The 22,248-nt window shown below is 43.6% G+C and overlaps 1 protein-coding gene across 3 annotated transcripts in view; it reads right to left on the bottom strand.

The window, feature by feature from the left end:
• Nucleotides 1–22,242, bottom strand: part of TP53BP2 (tumor protein p53 binding protein 2) — a 40,975-nt gene extending 18,733 nt beyond the window's left edge. For 2 of the 3 annotated variants that reach the window (XR_002436584.1, XM_021390432.1), the window contains exons 1-4: nt 22,055–22,242; nt 4,290–4,437; nt 1,563–1,676; nt 903–982 (exon numbers count right to left, since the gene is read on the bottom strand). Coding sequence is in view for 2 of the 3 variants with exons in the window: in XM_021390432.1 (XP_021246107.1) it covers nt 903–982; nt 1,563–1,676; nt 4,290–4,437; nt 22,055–22,081 (369 nt within the window). In the remaining variant the exon portion in view is untranslated. Of the gene's footprint in view, nt 1–902; nt 983–1,562; nt 1,677–4,289; nt 4,438–17,840; nt 17,905–22,054 lie in introns of all 3 variants that reach the window. The other variant, XM_021390433.1, reaches the window with a different exon arrangement.

Here is a 22,248-nt window from a genome sequence, read left to right as displayed (position 1 = left end):
GCTAGCATGCAATTCAATAGAGCTACTGCAGAAAACTATGATTAAAGTCTTTAAAAATGATCATGACAGAATATTCAATAAAAAACTAGAAAGAAATAGCATTTTTCTACGTTAAAGGAAAAAACTACTTGGAAGCCTGTACGGATGCATGCCCCAACCCAGCAACATAGGCAACTAACATTTCTTGAAAAATTAATATTTCTAACAAAATCCCAGTGGCATTTTGAAGTGGCATTTCAGAGCCCTATATAATTAAGCTCAGCATGGTTCAGCTTTGACTGACTGAGCCCAGAATGCTCAGCACATGGCAAGGCAGATTGGTGGTTGTAGGCATACCATTGCTATTCAAAGTATTTCAACCTAAATTGAAGAAAATAGAAAATTTAAAGAAAGAAGAAAATCAAAGGTAGCACTATTATTACATTAGTTATCTGTTTGTGTCTTTTCTGAATCTAGATTTAATCCTATATCCATATTTACTTCTGGAGCAAGAAGAAATGACAGACAATTGATTCAATCCTGAGACACTAACTGGTCTCAACTTGAAAACTGAACTGAAAGCAGGCTACTACTCTGACATCAAATTGAATGTGGTAAGTATCAATGAACTGAAGAAAAAGGAGATAAAATTTTGGATGAGAGTAGAGGAGGGAAAGTAACACCAATTTTTTCTCTCTGTGATCCTTTGTACAAACACGTATATGGCAAATAACAGATCTTGGAGAAAACTTAAGAACTGAAAATAAGAGTGATAATTGATAGAGGCTTTTTGTCTATTTTAGAGCAGTCATGAGAAATTCCTCCAGAATTATCTCTTAGCTTCCAGTGTAGGGTTTGTGCAAGCATCTCACAAAAAGGGAAACCTCTGTTTTACTACACTGGCCAATACATCAAGAACTTACTCCATTCTCCATTCTTCGATCACTGGGCACTTTCACACCATTTCTTTTTAAGGCTGGATCTTGAGACCTTTGTCCAGTCCCTAGACAGAAATACAGGGTAAAACAGATGGTAAGATATTTTGGGATTTTTCTTACCTCTTCAGATATATCATTCAATACAAAAGAAGAAAGAGTACATCAATTTATTGTTAATAATCGGAAGGAATTCTACCTTTTGCCAAGCACTACCCAGATGAAACATACTAATCTCACATAATAAATGGTGCCACCAGATAGCAATTTGGTTACTAAATGTAAAGGAAAAGATCACAGTCTCTGCATTTTAGGAGACTAATCACGCATCTCTAGATATTTAACTCTGGTTAATACATTTAGCACAGAATGCTCTTAGATGCTTTGGTCAAGCAGCTAAAGTTTCCACTCAGATTTAATATTCCCACACCAGATACAGGAAGATAAAGTCTTCACTAAAAATGAAAAAGAGCAAGTAGCAAGTGCAGCTCTCTGTTACTACCATTCCCTCTACATAAGAAAGTGAAGGTCAAACCAGAAAGGTTTGCAACACCATTACCAATAGTAATGTATAATATATGAATGTTGTTTCCTTAACCTTGAGGAATTAAAGGAAACTTCACTTTACCAGCTAAGACCAACACCTACCTGATTCCCGGCAGGGAGAGCGTTCATGTCTAAGAAAGAAACGAACTTCACCTCTCTGCATCCCAAAACGCTGCAAAATATCCAGCATCCGTTCATTATCGGCTATAGGACGTTCTGAAAAGACAAAAAGCCAGCTTACAATCACATCCCTATGTAGCTAGATGTTACAACACTGTTTATCCACCATTTTTCAATCACTGTTATCATTAAGGTGCAGCATGCAGATCTAACCCTTGCCCTCACCCAATGCCTTTCTACTTTTTCCTTAAGCTCTGCACCACCTCTTGCTTCTAAAGGTGAAACAACACACCTTGGAAAAGCTGACAGAGCCCTTCATGAGTCTAACAGAAGGAAAAGTGGAGGGCCCCAACACAGCCCAAGGAAATGCAAGTATTGTATCCATCCAGAGGAAGGACACAAGCAGACAAAGACTGAAATTAAACACCACTGGTTTGGTTTGTCCCAACAATGGTTTTGTTGGATATTTCTCTTCATTGTTTAGACAAGGAAAGAAAAGAAGAAAGAAATCAGAGCAGTTCATTCACACTCAGCGGAGAGTCTAAGTAACTACCTTAATACGGAACAATCATTTCAGGGACAAAATTGTGGGTGTTAAGAATAAACATTTTCAGTTTGAGAAGGAGCTACTAAAATGTTTTCAGCATGTGAAAAGCTTTTTTCCAACATGAAAGGGCTTCTTTAAAATGAAAATACTGCAGCTGTGCTCAAGCAATCTAGGAAGAAAAAATTTCTGGAGTCACTGTCAAAAGAGATTAGCTTTACAGAATAAGCAAGTAGGTCACTGTTACAGAAAAAGCAGCCTCTTAGCGGTTACTTGTCTAGACAGCTAAAAAAGCTCTTCATCTGCTAAACCTTAATTCAAAAAAAAAAAAACACAACAGTATGACTGACAGATTTCCATCTTACAGAATATAACAGTCTTACAAGACAGTTCTGTAGCAGCAAGGTAGTACTTCAACTGAAACTATCATCAAGGGAGAGGCACTCTACCCAAGGATTCAATACCACTCAGTGACTTCAAAGGAAGGTCAATGAGATCTCCAAACATCAAACAAAACTACATTTGAAAAGCTCAAGGAGTAAAAACAAACTATCAGACCTCAGTTTTCATTCCTTGTCACCTAAAGTGGGAAAAAAAAAAAGAAGGAAAACAGACTTTACAGATGCACTCACACTTTTGGCTGCTTTCTGTGCCCAAGGTAGCCATCTAACAGAAATCCAGCGATAACAGAAAGATCAAGGAAGCTTGCCCTGATACTCATCAAACTTCAAGCAAAACTGGGAGGACAGGGAGAGCAGTAAGCTTGCCCCCATTCAGGGAGCAGAGTGCCTCAAGCTCACTCGCGGCAATGTTTCAAAGTATGTTTAATATGGTCTGACAACAAAGGCTTAAATTCCTGAGCAAGTGTCAGGAAGGGAAAGAGAGACGAGCTATCTCAGAAGAATCTTAGTAACTGAAGTCCAAGCACTCATTTTTCAACAACCATCTTCTGTCTCTACCTCAGAAGGATGGCTGGCATGTGCCACGTTTATTTTAAAATCAAGTTTAACTTGCTTGGTGTAATGGAAGCCATGGGGTATCTTGGCAAAACAAGACAGTGAACCTGACCTTCTTTTGTTTTAGATGTTCGCAAAGTTAGGGGTATTCCCTCCCCCCTTCAAAAAAATTCAAAATATACATGAAAACATATTTTGCAAATGGTTGCTACTAGATGGTATACAGATGCTTAAAAAAAAGATACACTTTTGTTAGAACAACATGCATTTACTTCACCCAGTACTCAAGCCACTTAATAGCATATGATTCGAGAAAACTGCATTTTTTGTTAAAACGTACAGTTTGAAACTCTAGGGTTTTGTGTGCACACACATACCAGTGCTTGTATATATTAGTATATAATTAGTAAACATGACAGGATCCATGAAGGGAACAAGAACAATTTAGTTTCTAAAATGATTGCCAATACTTTATCAACAAATCATAGGGTTTTTGGCCTTCTGACAATAACTACCACTAACCATGTGAATAGGCTCTGCAAATACTAATCTCAGAAAAAAAAATGGAGACAGCAGATAAGAGTCGCTTCCCATTTAAAAGTTAACCACACTTCAGCTTTTGATTTGTTTGTTGACATGTTCTCCAGTCTCAACATAGCAACGGAAAGTTACGGAAATTTGAATTTATTGTCTCCTGTCCCATCTCATTCCTCTCACCCACTATATACCTTTATTTAGAAGCATCTAGTATCAGATGGCTCCTGCTACTTCTGGTAACACTCCTTCCCTACCAGACTCAATTAATGAATGACAAAGGCAACATCCAAAAAAGGAAGCTTTCTTTCCTTGGTCACTGCAATTGAAAGTAGCGATGGGATTTAGAAGATTGTTCCAGAGAACTACTGATACTTACCACTTGAAAAACCCTGCACAAGCCACTTGGAGAAGAAGGAACAAAAAACAACTCCCCTACAACTTTCAAAGACTCATTTGAGTTGGGGAAGAGCTGCGCAGGCATAAGAAAATTTGCATGCTTGACTGTTGCTTTTTTTTCCTCCCCCACTTTTAATCACTTGTTGCATGTGTGCACCTTCCTAGGGATGCAATTTTATACAGCAATTCTGATTAAGAGATTAACAAAAACGTAAAGCAGAAATTCCATGGGGCAGGACTGCCTCTGACATGGCTCTGTGCTGGAGTCTAACCTACCTGAGCCACACCACACCTCAGCCAGGTGGCATTCACTCTCACCAGGCTCCTTGCACAGCTCCACCACATCTCTGCATGTTGTCTCAGGGGTGACTGGCACCTCTGTGAAGTGCTGTTCATTGTTACTGAGGTACACTGTCAGAAACATCTGGAAAAGACAAAGACAACAGGACATGCTTACTTTAGAACACAAAACCAGGCTGTATACTGAAGGCACAAATCTCATTTATCACATTATTTTCAACATAATAGGACCATTCTTCATTAACTACTGTGTATACTGATTTTCAAAACAAACCCAGATTTCCTTTAAAGGTATAAGCCAGTGAGATGCTACAGAAGTACTCCTCTGAATTATATTACTGGAGGATTGTTTGTTTTTCAAATCTGGACCTACAGTTTCCTTCTTTCTCTCTTAAGGTGATGTGCCAGAATTCCTTACACATTACCATACTTACACACTGCACTCAGCTGACATAGCAGAACAGTCACCTAGAATTCAGAGATATTCTCTATCATAGAAAAACAAGGGAAGCAACATACGTAGAAGACTGGAATTTACTGCAAAGGAAGCAGAATATTTGCACTCCCATCACACTTAGCATTGCAGTTTCACACAATACAAGCTGACTTGCCATTAGGCAATTAGGACGCATTAGGATGAATGTAAGGTCTCCCCCCAAAACAACATAAGGAGGAAAGAAAGGCTATTTTACCCTGTTCTTTTGTCATAGTTGAAGACGGATCCTTGATTTTTGATTATTATTCTGTATGAACAAGCCACAAAACTGCACTGCCTCTCTAAAGCTGTCTATGTTAGAAAAGGGCTGCCCAGAGAAGTTTTGGATGGCCCATCCCTGGAAGCACTCAAGGCCAGGTTGGATGGGGCCCTGGGCAGCCTGAGCTGGTGGGGGGCAGCCCTGCCCACAGAGCAGATTGGGATTAGATGATCTTTAAGGTCCCCTCCAACCTAAGCCATTCTATGACTCCATGCTGTGCGTAGGCCGGAGCCACGCTGCAGGCCTGCAGGTAGGATGGGCTTACCACACACACCTATTATATGGAGAAGGCTGACACAACTGCTGTGCTGTAAACAGCACAGCGCGCTGAAGTACTGACCTAAATTAGGAGACAAAGCTTTCCAAACAGCACCTCCATATGCTGCTTCAGTCCTTCATCATTGCACGCTTACGTTTTACATTTAGTGCTTCTCGAGGCTGACAGTGAGGGATGTCATATGCAACCAGGTAAAAATGCTATTTAAACACAAAAACTGGGACAGAAAAGTATAAATAAAAAACAGGCTCTCAAATGGCTTTAGAGCAGGGTTATATAGGAACACAAAATACAAACTCTTCACATTTAATGCTGTATAATCTTGTACTCATAGAACTAAATCACACAGGTAGTGGGTCAGCAGTAAGATTTGTTAGTTTTAAAAGATGAGCTCATGGATGGGAATTAAGAGCAAGTTATACAAAAACATAGTATTGCACACAAAGCAGACCTAATTTGACCCTAGCAGGGCTGTTCACTCTTCAGTGTGCCTGTTTATCTCCAGTCGTTAATCCTCAGGATTTACAGACACAGACAGCAACACAGGAAGGATCACGAGTTGTGGTTTCTATCCACAGTGCTCAAGATAATTACTAACACATTAGGCCGAGAGCACTCAAACCTGTCGTGTAGGGGTCATTTCTGAGAGTTAGTGGTATCTGCATTAAATCTGTCCCCCGTGTTCTAGGAAATGGGGATGGGAGGAAACATCACTCCCTGCAAAAAACCTAAAAACATGTCCACACAATTGATGTGACTTTCACAGTTACCTCCTTCCACTTTCCCTTAGCTCCAGGGACAATTCTGAGACCATTTGGAAGTCCTCCAAGCACTGGCACAGGTTGCTCAGAGAGGCTGTGGAGTCTCCTCCTTCGAGATCTCCAAAAGCCGCTTGGACGTGGGCCTGGGCAGCCTGCACTGAGTGTCCCTGCTTCAGCAGGGATTGAACCTGACAGACCCAGATGTCCATGCCAGTCTCAACCATCCTGTGCTAAAAGATGTGCTAAAACAAAGGGAAGAAGAATCTCAGTTCTTGTATTTTCCTTTACAGACAGCATTCAGACAGATAGTGAAATACTTGACAATTCCAGATAGCCTTGGATTATGTTTTTTCACTCTTTTAAATTTTGAAGGATTGAGTTTTAGGAATGCTCAGCACATATGGCTGAGAACTTTTAGTTAGGGACTTTACTTTGGCTAAAATTCTGAACTGAGGATCCTTCAGCTCACCTTTCCCTCAAGACATACTCACTGTTCTCAAGTGCTGAAAAGCTTTACAATGTAGAAACATCCCAGTACTGCAGCATACTTGCAGGAACCAGGGATGTGTAGTAAAAGGAACAAAGCAATTCCTCTTAAAGTCGCACCACAGATTTCAGCTGACTCTGCTACAGCTCAGAAAATAAAAAGTTTGCAGTTATAGAGCCACCAAATGAGCCAGTTCGATTGGGTGGACCAAGGGCACAGGGATGACCAAGGGCACATGAACTAAAGCAGGGGATCATTTTTGCTGTGACGAATGACTTACAAGCAAAGCACCGGACATAAAGGAGGACTTTAAGTCTCAAAAAAGCCTGCCACACAAATCCAAGAAAATTCAAATTGGTATGAGCTAAAACTTGCGTCCTCCCAGCATGAAATGTGTTATTTTGTTTCAACCAGTATTATTTGTGCATCATTCCAAATATAGCCACTAAGCCTGGACTGTAACACACCCAGGAACAGGAAGAGAAAAGCCACCAAAATAAAGGAGGACAAAAGAAGGCATCAATTAAGGCAAGTCACACCCCACCTTACTCCTCCTCTCTTGTACATCAGTTCCAAATAGCCTTACATCTGCCTCCACGTCTGACCCGCCTGCTGTCAAAACTCATCAACAGGATCATCTCATACAATTGCACAAACATCACACACAGCCTAACTTACTTGCAAGCGTTGAGGCTTGTTTTCAGTGCAAACAGAAATATTTAAGGATAGCTCTACAGAAACACTAACTAGTCTACGATCACGTCGCATTCTGGCTCCTGCTTGGTCATACCAAAAACAAACAAAAAAAGGTTTAAAAACTATTTGGAATACAGGTCAGAACAAACACGTAATTTACATCCATCTAAAAAGATATCATTTCATATCAACCTCCGCCTTTAGTCATAAGAGCTCAACTATTGATTAAAATTGAGGAGAAACAGAAATATTATTTTTCTCTTCAGCTTTGATAGTGCTTCTGTGAGGAGTAGACATCTCATACTACGAAGCGCTGATATCACACATCTTAGGTATTAAAAGGCTGTTAATTTGTACGCTTCCTAACAAACACAATAATAATAATTATACTAAGAAGTTTTAGCTTAAGCAGTAAATCTCAGGATGCATGTATTCAGTGGAAAACCTCATTATTCTGCATGATACAGTTTAAATATCGTGAATTCTTGAAGCTACTTCAAAGATTTAGAGGATAAGCATTACTTTTCTTTCCACCCCTCCCTCCCCCCAACAGTTCCTAGTCAAAAATCTGACTCACATCATTAAACTTGAACAATAGACAACAATCTTCCAGGGAAAAACTCAATAGCTTATGAAATATTACAACCAAGTAGGGAGTTTCTTAAGAATACTACCTTACCCCTATTTTTCACTACTTCCTCAGCTCCTAACCTTACGCAGTCCTTTCCTGCAAACTACACAACATACAGTATGAGCTGCAGCATCTATTCATGTACTATTTTGCATCTTCAAAGCATCTTACAACCAGGAAGTCCTGACAAAAGCAAGCAGTTTCCTACTTTACAGACTGGGAGACAGAGGCAAAGCAGGCAATGACAGAAACAGCACTATTTACTCGGCAAGCAAGCATACAGCCTCTTGAGATCATGATTCATTACCTTGCATTAGAACTAATAATATAATTGTATGCCACATTCTAAATTCTCTGTGTTTTAGAGTGAACACTACTGTTCTTGAACCACACAATACTCATGTTGTTGGCTGTTTGGTTTGCTTCCATAGCACATCTAAATAATGGTTTTGGCTTGCACAACAAATTTTTTTAGGTGTCATTTTTAAGGAAGCGTTTAAAGTCACTCTTAAGGTTAACAAAGCAATGCTTTGCAGTCATATTCCCTCTCTTGTTATCCAAGTTACATCTGCTAGATTAGGCTGCAAATGGTTCAAGATAGGCAATATATTTTCCTACCACACGGACAGCATGTACACCTGATTTGCTGTATAAACAAGCCTCGGAGAAGGAGCTCCCTGCATGCCCTTCAGTGACTTCTCCACAGAACACGGTTACACAGCAGCAGTATGTTTCAATACTGAAAAGCCATTGTTTCAAATGAGAAATAGCTTTTTCTGGAACAGTGCGTGGGATGGAGAAGAATTACAACAACACAATTTAGACCCTGAACTAAAACATATTTTTAGAAGTTAATTTTAGCACCGCACAATTTTTATAATGAATAGATTAACTATCAAATTTTAAGTACAGATGACAGAAATGAGAAATAACTGATTCCACCCACGGATTTGATATCAAAAGTTTTAACAACGAGTGAATTTCCCCTGATAAGTATAAAAACCCTTCAAACAAAGAGTTTTAAAAGGAAGCAGCTTACCTAGTGGGAACACTGACGCTGCACCTTCCTAGACAGCCACGAAGAAATCAGATACTAAAATAGATATTTTTGCTGACTTGATGCAACTTCTTAAACAACAGAAGACAGCCTGCACAATGGCAGATTTTCATGTTCTAATAAACAGCATTCAAAGCTGGTACATAGTTACATTAAAAATTAAATTAAGACCTGTAAAGTACACCTCAATAAAATAAATTAGTGAGCCTGACACATGAAGTCCCTCAGAACCTTAAAACAGTCCCTCTGAAGGTAACACGCTCACTTACTGTACCTGCAGATTAAGGTAAGCAAAAGATTAAGGGAAGCAAAAGATTATATAATAGACTTACTAGAAGACAGGCGTACAGGATGATTACTAACCCTGATTTTTTTTTTGTATTCAGCTGTTCAATAAAGCTACGTTCAACAGAAATACAGAGTGAAGTTAAATATTTACCTATAGCCACACCCAAATACATGGAGTTAGGTTCCTTCTGTCTCATCTGCAGCGCACACTACTCTGTTTATATTGTACTGGCTCTTGGCCATAAGTGTGAGACAGGAAGTTATGATGCAAGGTAGGTGGAGTACTGTAGGAAGCACCGCAGAATTGTTCAAATTATTCCTGGTCTACATAAAGAATGGCCCTTTTTCCTTTCAATTGTATCACAAGAGAAAACAAACTCAGCCTCTTCTCTCAAAGGCACAATAGTTTCTGCTTGTATAGATCATCTTTAAATACGTAATAAACTTATCTTTGGTAAAGATGTACATTATGTTTTAAATGCTGGAAAAACTGACATCTGTATGCACTTTTGGGCAGGAAAATGAGAACGGGAAACAGCAAAGAGGAAGCTTCTCCCCTTCCCCTTTTCTTTTTTTTTAAATCCTCAACAGAATAAAAGCCATCTGCTTTTGGAATACAATAGTACACTGGACAACAGCTATAGCACAAACCTCAGTCTGTGCCATACTTCAGCTCCCTATCAGGCACACACCTGAATCATCATTATGGGCATTTGAAGATCTGCAAGGAAAATAGACGGAGTTCTTGCCAAGCACTGTCACCATCTGCAGTTAATGGACGTGGGCTTGTGACCCACCTACTTCATGGACAGCTGCTCCAAAGACAAAACTCAGCACTCCAGTTCAGGCCTCCACGAGGAAGGTGCAATTTCAACCTTCCTGCCAAACTTAACAGAGTATCTTCATCATCCCAGTTCAGCTGTATTGTTTTTCTAAAAATCTGTCAGACATAATCAGACATAACTCATGACTGGTAAATAGAGGGTTCCTAATCTGCATCCTCCTCCTTCTGCAGGGTATTACACACAAGGTCATTAAGAAACATCTGTCTCAGCTAAGACTTTTACTCTGCATCCAAGGTACATTTTTCTGACTTTTTTCCTCTGTCATCCTAAGACACAAGAACAGAGCAGAAGTCCCCACACAGGCCAGAAAGCCGAAAGGTCTGGGCAAACAATTACAATTGTGAATTCCAAATGAACACCAAAACTCATACACTCAGGAGGTCAAGTCACCACATATCACTGAAGGCAAAGAGCGTCTCAGCTCAAGGGGAGCTTTTAAAGCCACTTTTACACCGCAGGTAATTATCTCAACATCAGCATTTGGCAGGAGGAAATATTCTAAAAAACAAACAAACTGGCCCATATGTTTTAAGAGAGAAGAAAAACTGCTTTCAATAACAAATGCAGGAAACCACGGCCTTTCACTGAGCACCCTCATTAACCAACACATAGTGTATAGCCGATTCTGTTCAGACCTGAATCCAAACTTGGATTTACACCAATGTAGTTAAACAACTGTAGAAATTCAGGGTAAACAAATCCTGAAAACATTCTTCACATTGTACCACACCGCAGCATGTTCATAGGCCTTTTCCCATTACCATCTGTGCTTTGAAGTTCCTCTGCTTCCCACATTTCCCTCAAGTTCTCTTCTCCCTTCTCCACTCAAAGCTTTCTCCCCACATGCCCCTGACAGCTCCTTAGAGCCACCAGTCTCACGCTGTCAGACACTTCACAAAATCCCCGTGCAGGCTGATTGAAGAACCAGCCATACGCAGTGCTCCCATGGCCAGTGCTGGTGTCCTGCTTGGAGCTGTTCCTCCTCTTGGAGTCAATGACAGAAGGGTCGAGTCTTCAGAGACTTGTTCCTTCAGTCGGGCTCTCTCTGAACTATTCAACACTACTATGAACACTTGGTACAAATAAAGAGTATAATTTCCAGGCACACACTACCACCTAATTGCTACAAAAGCTCCTATGTTCTGCCTGATTCCTGTCAGCCCCACTGGGTTTACAGTCCTGCCTGTTCCTCAGCATCACGGCACCCATTGCACCTCGCAGAAAAGCCTGAAGACAACATTCATGTATAACGAGTGGGGTTATGAACTCAGACTTAAGCCTGAATCATCTCAATTTTCTGTACTTGCGTCAAACCCCAGAGGCAGTCTTTGTACTAAATAAATAAATAAAAAGAAAAAGAAACTAAGCTGCTCTTGTTGCTCTAGATATACCTATGCTGGGAATAAGCATTCCTGCTCTCTGAGCTTCTTGGGTGGATAGAGACCCATGAGAAGGCATACCAAGTGCTACCTGTTGGGACACGTGAGATTCGCCCCTCTCAAAGCAGACCTTTAAAGTGCAAGTATATTACGATGAAAAGCGAGTCTAGTAGTTTTGCTGGTAGCCAAAGAAGCAGGCTTTGTACAAACACAGAGATAAACAAAGTTACACCTGCACCAGGGATGAAAGCATATTTAACAACCTACACCTCAACAGCACAGGCTGTCACAGCAACCTGAGAGCTCTACCACCCACACCACACCGCCTGCAGGCTAAGGCACCAACTCTTTCTCATGCTTAAAAATACCAATTTTCTACTCTTCCAGCCAACGTGCAATAATCTCGCCGATGAAAAGACACTCAGTGTTCACACCCAGGAGCACTGTGCCTCAGCCCACCAGAACACACAGGCTAAACCCGATGTTCATCACGCGACACGTGCCCGACCCACACACCAAGATCAGTTATTACCTTCTGCTTAACAGCAGCTCCAGGGAGTGCCCAGGAGGGAGGCATGGTATTGAAGTAGAAAGGAGGAATATTTTTTAGGCGATATCACAAGCAGTTTAAAAAAAAAAAGAAAGAAAGAAATTGAACAAGAGCTGAAGTATTTCCTATTAAAGCAGAGCAAATTAGGTAGCAAGTTGAGGAGAAAAAGGCACAGAATACTAGCTCACTCCAGTCTCTGCAACTTCATAGGGATGAGTGACAAGCACTTTTGAAAATACCACTCCTTACATGGGGTTAGTCACTCCTCCATGAAAACAACTGCCAGTGTCCTACCTCCATTAAAGATCTGACAAATCCAGTGCTCATGGCCTGCAGAGGTGGGTCAGAAGCCACACTGTTTCTAGCAACTGAAACAATGACACACGTTTAAGCACCTGGGTAAACATCCCCTTTATGCCCCAACTCCAAAACAGGCTGCTCAGCCATCTACCTCCAGGACAAACAAAAAGGAAAATAAAGAAATTTCAGGCCTCACAGCACAGCAGTCTGCATGCTTTACTGCTTTCAGAGTGAGCTCTGGCTTCCTATACACGAACCTACAGGAAGCAAAGGCTTCCTGCTGTATGAATTTATCACTCTCACCAGAGAAAAATACACCTGTGTTAGTCCAACTTAATCCTTGCAGGGAGTGAGGGCAGCTAAAGTTGGTGAAGAAATCCTCTCAAGACAACACGGAACTCAAGGAAAGCATGAGCATCATCTGACTGCTACAGCTTAGCCCACCTAGATGGTGAACTCTGTGAACTGCCAGAGACAACAGTCATGCCCTTCCTCACCAAATCAGATTACATACGCACGTGGCAAATCACTTCCATCACATGAGCTTTCTCGTTCCTTTTTTGCCTGCAGTGTAGGTGGTTATTCCTCCCAATCAGCCATCACCTAACTCCTTGCTAAATTCATTGGGAAGCTACAAGGACACGTGGCTTTGGGTGGAGGTGGGAATCAAAGGAACAAAGGTATCCATTTGAGCAGCAACCTACTATTAAATGAATTAGGTGTAACATCACACCATATCCGTACAGTAGGGCAGCCCTTTCCTATTAACCACCAGTTCTGGGTGGAAATGCATTTCTGTTGTGATGGAAGTGTACTCTGAAGAACGATGTTCGCTTGTCAAACTCAGATGACTGCCAGCGCACTGAGAGCAATCTGCCCATGGTAATAGAGACTGACAATATAGCCACCAGCAGTGTCAAAGACAACCACCAGGAAATGTCCATGCTTGGTGATCATATCTGTTTTACAACAATTGAAGTTACTGTTCAAAGCCAAAAAGAACTTCTGTCCTACCACTTCTGGGCTGCAAACACACAGGAAGTCATTAGGAATTGTGCAGATACTGAATAACATTGCACTACAGTGGCATACATTCAACTGGCACAGAAGACACATTGAGCTTTTGCACCAACACAGATGGATCGCTTTTATTTTGCGAGCAAAGAGAATGATGGGGCTATTCCAATATGGGAAACAATGGCTGGTCAGATGGTCTAGTTAATCACATTATAAGAGGATATGTACAATTTACCCACTACAGTAGAACCAGGAGGAGAAACCTAGCCCCACCAATTCACCCACTAGCCCACCAAGTACCCTGCTTGATCTAACCCTTGCTGCTGTAACAGAGCTTGACATGCTTTACCTTTCATCAGCAAACACTCAGCTCCTGTACCAGGAGCTGCAGAAGGCTGGCAGATTGCGCAGCTGATCACTGTCTGACAGGTTTTATTTAAGTACCACAAGCTCCCAGGGGCATTTTCTAGGCAGTAGCAAGATCTACAGACACCAGCTGAGAAGTCAAGGAAGGGAGAACAGTTCATCAGAGCAAAGCAGCTGGCCTGCTGAGTGGCTCTGCATGCTGCCATAACCAAAGCCATGACAGAGATCCCCACAGGTGGCTGTGTGTGAAATGGTGGCCACTGAGGTGATGTCACAGCTACTGGTAATGATATAAACAGAGGAAAAAGAAATTTGACTCAATCAACATTTGTATTAGGCACAATTCCTCAACAGGTTTCTTTTGCCTCAAGAACTCCAGAAAATGCTCCCCTCAGCCCATTTCCATTGGGCCAGTCATCCAGCTTCCCTGGAGGCAGAATACATTTTCTCTTCCCCAATTTCACTATTGGCTGCTTGCAAGAGAAGCACCCTAAGTAATGCTGTTTTGTGCAATACTAGGAAACCAGAAAGGCCTCATGGGCAGGACCTATGTACAACAGCACAGGAACAATGCTGCAGAGGCAGGAGGCATGCAGTGCTGTTTCCATAGCTTCACTGTGCAAACCTTACATGTAGTAAGATCTGTTCTTAAAAGGCTGCAAGATGCACTGTGGGGCTACATTTGAGGGAGGGAGAGGAAGCAGGCCAAGGAGGTAGCGCTCATAACAAAGACAAAACTAGAGAGCCCAAAGGAGAGCTATGAAGATGGAGAAGGGTCTGAAGGACAAAGTGTTTGAGGAGCTCTAAGGCCCCTGGGGTTGCTCAGCCCAGAGCAGAGGAGCTGAGGGGAGGCCTCATGGCAGCTGCAGCTCCTCACAGGGAGCAGAGGGCAGCGCTGAGCTCTGCTCTCTGTGACAGTGACAGGGCCCGAGGGGACAGTCAGGTGAGGGTTAGAGAAAGGTTCTGCCCCAGAGGGCAGAGGGCATGGAACAGGCTGCCCAGGGCTGTGGACATGGCCCCAGTGCCAGAGTTCAAGGAACATTTGAACAGTGCTCTCAGATGTAGTGTTTGAGTGGTGTTGAGTGGAGCCTGGGGTTGGACTCCGTGATCCTTGTGGGCACCTTCCAACTCAGAATCATAGGATACCCTCCAACCCGTTTCAGTGCTGCTTTGCCATTTTTGCTATCTCACAATAGAGCTTCATGGCATTCTCCAAGAGGTCTGGAATGTTTCACCTGGCCCCTGCACACCCTGCCTTTCATGGCTCAGTGACAGCTTTTTCCTTGCCCCAGCCCTTCTTTTGCAGTCCAGAATCAGCCACATTCCCTGCTAGGTCAGACAGGTTTTCCTGCAACACTTCATTATGTTGAGAGGCAGGCTGTGACAATCCCACCCCTGAGAGGACCTTCCCAGCTTCAGGATGCTCTAAGTCTGAATTCCCTAGAGAAGGCAGGGCAGGAGCTACGGATCACTGCATGGCATGACCCAGATACCAGTCTGAGTAAGGTTCCACATTTGGGGGAGTACACTCATGTGGGATGAGAGCAGGGTGAAGAGGTCTGGTTACAGACAAGTCACCATTTCCAAGCAGCAAGGAAATTATCACCAGTTTATAACCGTACATGGGTATGCCAGGAACGGCTGAAGAACATCCCCAGCTACAGGTATTAAAACCCTTTTTGGACATTTTTGCACAGTTTGTTGCCCCAACCAGTTCCCACAACTTCGGCTTTTGCAAGAGGAATGCTCTGCATTAGTGCCTGTGTGTGGCCTCCCAGCTCCTTATTCACACTGCAGCATACAGGCAGCTCAGTGCAGTGTAAGACTCGAATGGGATAACAACAGAATTAAAGGAAAAAAACCTCTCTGACGAAGATTTAAGAAAACATGATTTCCCTCTTTTAAAGAGCAGAAGGAAACTTAAGGTAAGAAAAATACACAACTCCTGAGACTCTGCCTTAGCTTTCAATTTTAAGAAACAATGGGATTTAGCACTTCACTACAATTGAGGGAAACTGGTAATCCAAACCAAGATCTAAATTGCTCCTTAAGCAGTTAAGCCTCACAAAACAGAAGTATCAGAAGACAAGGAAAAGCTCTCAGCTTGACAAAAACAACAAAAAAGAAAAAAAGTAAACCTCCTTATATCCAAGATACGTCTTCATCAGTGAACAGTGAATTTTCACTTCACACACACATAAAGGATGTATGAACAATCTTCTCTTTTAGGGTCTGTTCTCAATGAACTACCCTCAGGCTCTCTGACCCCACAGAACCAGACGCACAGGAGATGGAGGTGCTGAGAAGACATAGTTACCGTACACAAGCTCATTCAACTCCTACACCGGGCATGACAGAGCTGTAGTGCAGCTGGAATACCACACCGCAGCATACCAGTGGGTTTGACTCTAGGGGAATCCTGGTCTCCCAAATCCCAGGCTGAACTCACTGAGTGACCTTTAACAAGTTGCTTAACCTCCCTGCAGCTTCAGTTCCCCTCAATAAATGCTCTGATCCGGCATTTTAGACACCGGATTTTGATATTAAACAACTTAAAAGAGCAACATCAGAAGCTTTTAGGTCAGCAGTATGAAAGCATCTTTTTTTTTTTTTTTACTTTGGCCTGGGGACTATAAACAGAGAACAATGCAGAAATACTGATAACAGCAGCATGCTTGATACTAACATTCAATATGCTTTATTTTGCAAAAGGATGTTGCAAAAAAAAAAAAAAGAATCTAAGAGCAGAATTTACAAAAAGGTGAAGAAAAACTCCAGAAGTGTCCTCCTAATCCCCCTTTTTCTTTTAAAATAGATGCCCACACAAGCTAGGGTGCCACACACAGCCATGCAAAGGCTCAGGAGGTGGGAAGGCCTCGAAGCATCAGTGCAGAGAGAAGAAACTACTACTAAAATAACATTACCATCTCACTACTGAAATGCTTGGCATTGATGCCACAGCACTGAAACACAAAGGGCTCATCATTTATACGTAACCGAGACTGGGTTAAACATCCACGCAATGCTATGACTACAGTGAAACTGGTGAGGATGCAGGCGTGACCAACTCTAAGCACTCAAAGCGAGATCCAGAATATCAATGATTAACAAAAAGCAAACAGAAAAAAAGTAAGCGGGAAACTGCTTTTTGCCTTTTTGCACGTCCAGCATCGTGATAGTATCAAGATTACTGCTTTTTCCCCAATTCACTTACTGTGCACTCTCCATATCCCCAAACTACAGCAAAGAGCTGTCTAACACTGCTTTAAACAGCCTTTCAGGCATTTCCATGGAATGTGAAACTTCTGAAACAGTTGAGCAACAGTGACTAAGGTAATTAGGTGCACTTCTCATGATATCCAGGATTTCTGGTGAACTTTATACACAGTATCATCTGACTCTGAGAACCGGAGATCAAAAAAAGACCGTTGCCTGACTCAGAAGTGACTAAGCTAGGAGAAAGCAGGCCTGGAGATAATAAAACTGAGAGCAAGGAGAGCTTCCTCTGCTCATTCTCTTGTGAGCATGGCCACTATCCAGCTTCCAGAGCCCTCAAGAAGAAAGAAGCCTTCCTGAGAGTCTGGCAGCAGGACTGCCCACCATCCCACAGCTGGGTGAGAGCAGAGGGAGAGGCCCCAAGCACCGCTAGGCAGGGGCAGCCGCTGGCAACCAGGCATTTCGAGGGCAGCTCTTGGTCAATAATCGAAAGGAATGCCAGGCACACTGCCACTTCCACTCCGCTAGTTTGTTCCTCTGAAAGTACCTTCACAACTGCCTCTTTCAAAGTCCATCTGACTCACATGGAAATGAACCTCACAAAGCAGACCTGATCCTTAATAAAGCAGAGATCTCATCTGGTGACATTAGAATTTAAACAACTAAATCCTGTGAGTTTTCCCCAACCCCCATCCTCAGCAGCACATGCTGGCCCTTGAAGCAGTAAATGCAGGAGTCCCACAAGGCACTCACACTCTGTGCTGCTGAGCAGATCAGAAGCAGAATAATGAACCACCTCCCCCAGTCCCACTGCTGGTACGAGTTTGTAATGCTGCCCTTCCCCCCACTACTGGTAAAGCCTGACAAAGAAACAGAGGTACCCAACACGACTTGGCACACACATTCCAGATGGAAGGCCGCCTCAGAAATCAACAGCTTTTCATACTCTTCATGGAAAAGATCGTACTGTAACAACACAAAAGAAAAAAAATGTACTGTAGAAAACTCGAGGTAATGTTTTCCTATCATGAATAATGATGAAGGTCACAATGCGTAAAAGAAGTGCAAAAAAGCGAGAGAAGCACAGAGGTAAGAAAGCTGCCCCAAACAGCCACCTAAGCCTTCTTCAGCATTCCAGACAAAATACTTTAAACATTGAGTACCACACAAAAGTATTTGAATACAATCTCAGTGTGGGAACTTCTAAATGCCTGACATTAACTAGGAAATCATTTAGAATGTACAACCACTAATAAATACTTCATTTAAATGAGGAGATAAGGCATATGCTCAGAAGCGCTCAGTCTGAAGTCCCGTTCATGCATTAAATCCATGCAGGCAGTTGAGAAAAACAGCGCTATATGGCTGATAAACCTGACCAGAGCTTCAATAATTAACAGGCTACAAGGAATGGGACTGAGATACCTCAGATCACTTATTGCTATCATAACAAGCCATTAAAACCCTGCCTGTGCTCTGCAAAGCTTTGCCCCACTGCAAACTCCATAGAGCTTCAATTGTACCATTGCACCCCAAAGATCCCACTGCAAATCCCTTTGCATCCATCACAGCATTATAAAGCATTGCAACTCCCACAGTCCCCATAAACCCCACTGCAAATCCCACTGTATCCACTGCACAATTACAAACCCCACTGCAAACCCCAATTCCCCACAGCCCCCTCTGCAAAGCACTGCAAACCCCATGGCCCCCACTGCAGACCCCATTACAAACCCTGTAGCACCATTACACCCCACAGCACCCATTACCTTACTTAGAAAATAATACATGGCTACTGGGAAACTAGTTTCAGAAATTTTCTTTTTATCCAATGATGGATGGCAAAAGTAGTGTAGGAATGTAAGCACTCCCTAGTTCACCAGTTTGTCTCTAACAGTGTATCTGCTTGTCTGATCCATCCTGATATCAAGAAGGCTCCCAATAAGCACTGCACGCAAGACAAACTGTAAAATGGAACCTTGTCCAGATCTTTGGGGGGGGGGGGGGGGGGTCTAAAAACATTGCTGGGCACTAAAAGGTAACTCCATCTGTGCTGCCTCCCACTATCTGAGAAAACCCATTTATCCAGTATGCACAATGACGCAAATTATTTCTCAATGCATGCTCATCTTTAGGGTAATAATGTAAAATTAGGGAGACCAATTATGCTGCAGAAAAATAGGCTATTTTTGAAGGTGTTTCCAGCTCCTGTTCACTACTTAACAGAACCAGTCACACTCCCACAAGCCTCTGGCAGATGAAAGGTGAGAACTTCTCACAGCTCATCAGTGTTAACCCTGTTATTACCTCCATCAGCAAAGCTACGCGCAAGTTGCCTCCTATTACACTCTTATGCACACTTCTAATCACATTGTCTTGACATATGGTTACAGCAGCAGTTTAGTGCCTAGCTGCTATTACCAGCATAAAACATTCCAGTTTCAGGGAAGTCTCCAAAGAGTACAAGCTGTTGTGCTGTTTCAGGAGTTTCAAAGCTTTTCAGTGGCAACCAGTCCAAAGGTGAATTCCTGCTGGGCTCAAAATCACTGTTTCCTACCCAGGGTCACCAGCCCCACTATGCTATCTAATCCCTTGTCTGCAGAGCAGAGATGGGTCTGGAGAAGAGACTTCAATTATTAAATGAATAAACTTATTTGGAGGGTGGAGAAGAGTAAAAGATGCAAGTATATTGCTGCAAAATGATGTTTTCAAAGCAGCAAGTGGCTGTTTGGGTACCCTACAGCCAATGGATCACCAAGCTTCTGTAAAATCCTTCTGTACTCTTTTTGGAAACCTTAACTCCCTAAAGAGCATCTCCAAACTCAGTTTGAGTGGGTCTGTATTTTTGTTTTAAAGTTGGATTAAAGTAATAATACTTGTAATCTTTGTCTTTTTAGTTCTTTTTACCAACATTCAGCTCTCACTGATCTTCCATTATTTGCAGTAAGCATGACATGAAAAGGCTGCGTCCACCCCTTTGTTTAAGGGTTAAAAAACAGATTCGTTACTAAGTTCAGTCACCAATCAGAGGAAAGCCTGAGCCAGCAGGCAGAGTGCTCCTGCCACCTGCATGGCCCATGGGACATGGCTGCTCCTGCTCCCTCCTCCTTTGTTTGAGCGCAGTGACATGGAACAGGTCAGCAACAGCATCTCTGGGAGATTTTACTGCTACACCATAGAATCATTAAGATTGAAGAAGACCACTAAGATCATCACATCCAACCATCAACCCATCCCCACCATGCCCACTAACTCATGTCCCTCAGTGCCACATCTCCATGGTTCTTGAACGCTTCAAGGGACAGTGCCTCCACCACCTCCCTGGGCAGCCTGTGCCAGTGCCTCACTGCTCCTTCGGAGAAGAGATTTCTCCTAATATCCAATCTGAACCTCCCCTGGTGCAACTTGAGGTAATGACCTCTTATCCTACTGCTGTTACCTGGGAGCAGAGGGTGACCCCCACCTCACCACAACCTCCTTTCAGGCAGTTGTAAAGAGTGATAAGGTCTTCCCTGAGCCTTCTCCAGATGCAACGATCCCAAACTCCAGGGTGCTATTTGGCTCAGTTCTGGAATGGGTTGATATCTCTCTTTATCACTTGTTTCTCGGTTTTCACACGTAGGCAACATCACAGTTGCACAACACATTGGCCGTTCCATCTGTAGTTAAGCTTGTATTTTGTCTGTTCCTCCATCATTAATTACAGCAACAAAGCCAACCAGCCCTCGCTAACATTATTACTCATTACTTCCTTCTAATTGCAATGGAAGAACCTCAACTGATAGAAAACAAGGCAGTCACAGCGCACACCAACAACACTGCCCTTCCAGCATGGATCCTCAGCCTCAGCACCCAGCACAGCTCCTTGCCTGCTGCCTCCCAGAGCTCAGCTGGAAATGCCCCTCAAGAATCATAGAATCATTAAGGTTGGAAAAGACCACTAAGATCACCATGCCCACTAACTACATCCCTCAGTGCCACATCTCCACAGTTCCTGAGTATCTCCAGGGATGGTGACTCCACCACCTCCCTGGGTAGCCTGTGCCAGTGCCTCACTGCTCTTTCTAATATGAGATTTTTCCTAATATACAACCTGAACCTTCCTTGGCACAACTTAAGGCCATTCTCTCTGGTATTAAGCAGTGCTCCTCAGGGACTTCCCATGCCCACAGCAGCAGGGGTCAGGCAGAGGGACCATTTGGAAGCTCCCTCAGCAAGGAGTAACCGGGTGCTAAACTTGCTAAGGTTCCCTATGCATTCATCAGCCTCTATGAACAACAGCGAATTAGGGATTTCATTTGGCACCCCCGCTACTGAAGCCACATACTCAGAGGCAGGCACTGTTGCGTTTGTTTTTGCGTTTGTCTTGGTTTTCTTTAAAAAAAAAAAAAAAAAAAGCATTGCACGTCATCCCCCCTCACGCATTTCGTGCCAATGGCCAAAGTTATCGAGCTGAGCTCTAGGGCAACCTCAGCCGAGAAGAGCGGTGTCATTTAAGACCCGCTTCGCACCACCGGCGGGACACGGCCCTCCCCGCAGGGCGAAGAAGCGGAGCCCCCGGCCCGCGGCGGGAGGGGCCTGACCCGGCCCACCCGGGAGCCGCACACAACGCGGACACCATCTTACCCCGCAGCTCGGAACAAAACCACCCCCCGTTCACGCGGCGCGTTTCGAGTCAACTTGGAGAACTTTAAGGCCATAAATCGTCAAAAAAATAAAGATACGCGAAGCGGGGCGCAGAGGGGGCGGCCCCAAAGGGGCGGGGGGACGTTCGGTGGCGGTGTGGGGCCCGATGCCCCCCGGCGCTGGCTGCGTTCCAGGGAGCCCGTCTGACGGGTTGGGCCCGAAGTGAGCGAGGGAAAGCTGGGAAAGGAAAGGAAAGAAAGGAAAAGAAAGGAAAAGAAAAAAAGAAAGAAAGAAAAGAAAAAAAAAGAAAAAAAGAAAAAAAAAGAAAAAGAAAAAGAAAAAGAAAAAGTAGAAGGAGGGAAGGGGGAGGGGAAGCCCCCTCCCACAGCCCCACGGCCAGGAAAGGGCAGGCTCGCCCCCCGCCCCCTCCGAGGCTCCATTTTCTCTCCCTCCCGCTGCCCCGCTCCAACTTTCCGCCCCCGGCGCTCACCGGCATCATCTTCGAGCCGAACCGCATGGGGACGGTCGGTGGCGGCCCCGCCGCCCGCAGCGGCAGAGCGCCGGGCCGGGACCTGTTGCGGAAGCGCCCGACTCAGCTCGGCCTCCTCCGCTTTGTCCCCGCCGGGCGCCGCTCTCCCGCCGACTCCGCTCCGAAAGCGGCCCCGGACCGGCGGGGAGGAGCCG

The sequence above is a fragment of the Numida meleagris genome, chromosome 3, assembly GCF_002078875.1.
Source record: "Numida meleagris isolate 19003 breed g44 Domestic line chromosome 3, NumMel1.0, whole genome shotgun sequence".
NCBI classification, from domain to species: domain Eukaryota; kingdom Metazoa; phylum Chordata; class Aves; order Galliformes; family Numididae; genus Numida; species Numida meleagris.
The sequence above is the reverse complement of the archived record's forward strand: the minus strand, read 5'-3'. Positions and strand labels throughout refer to the sequence as shown.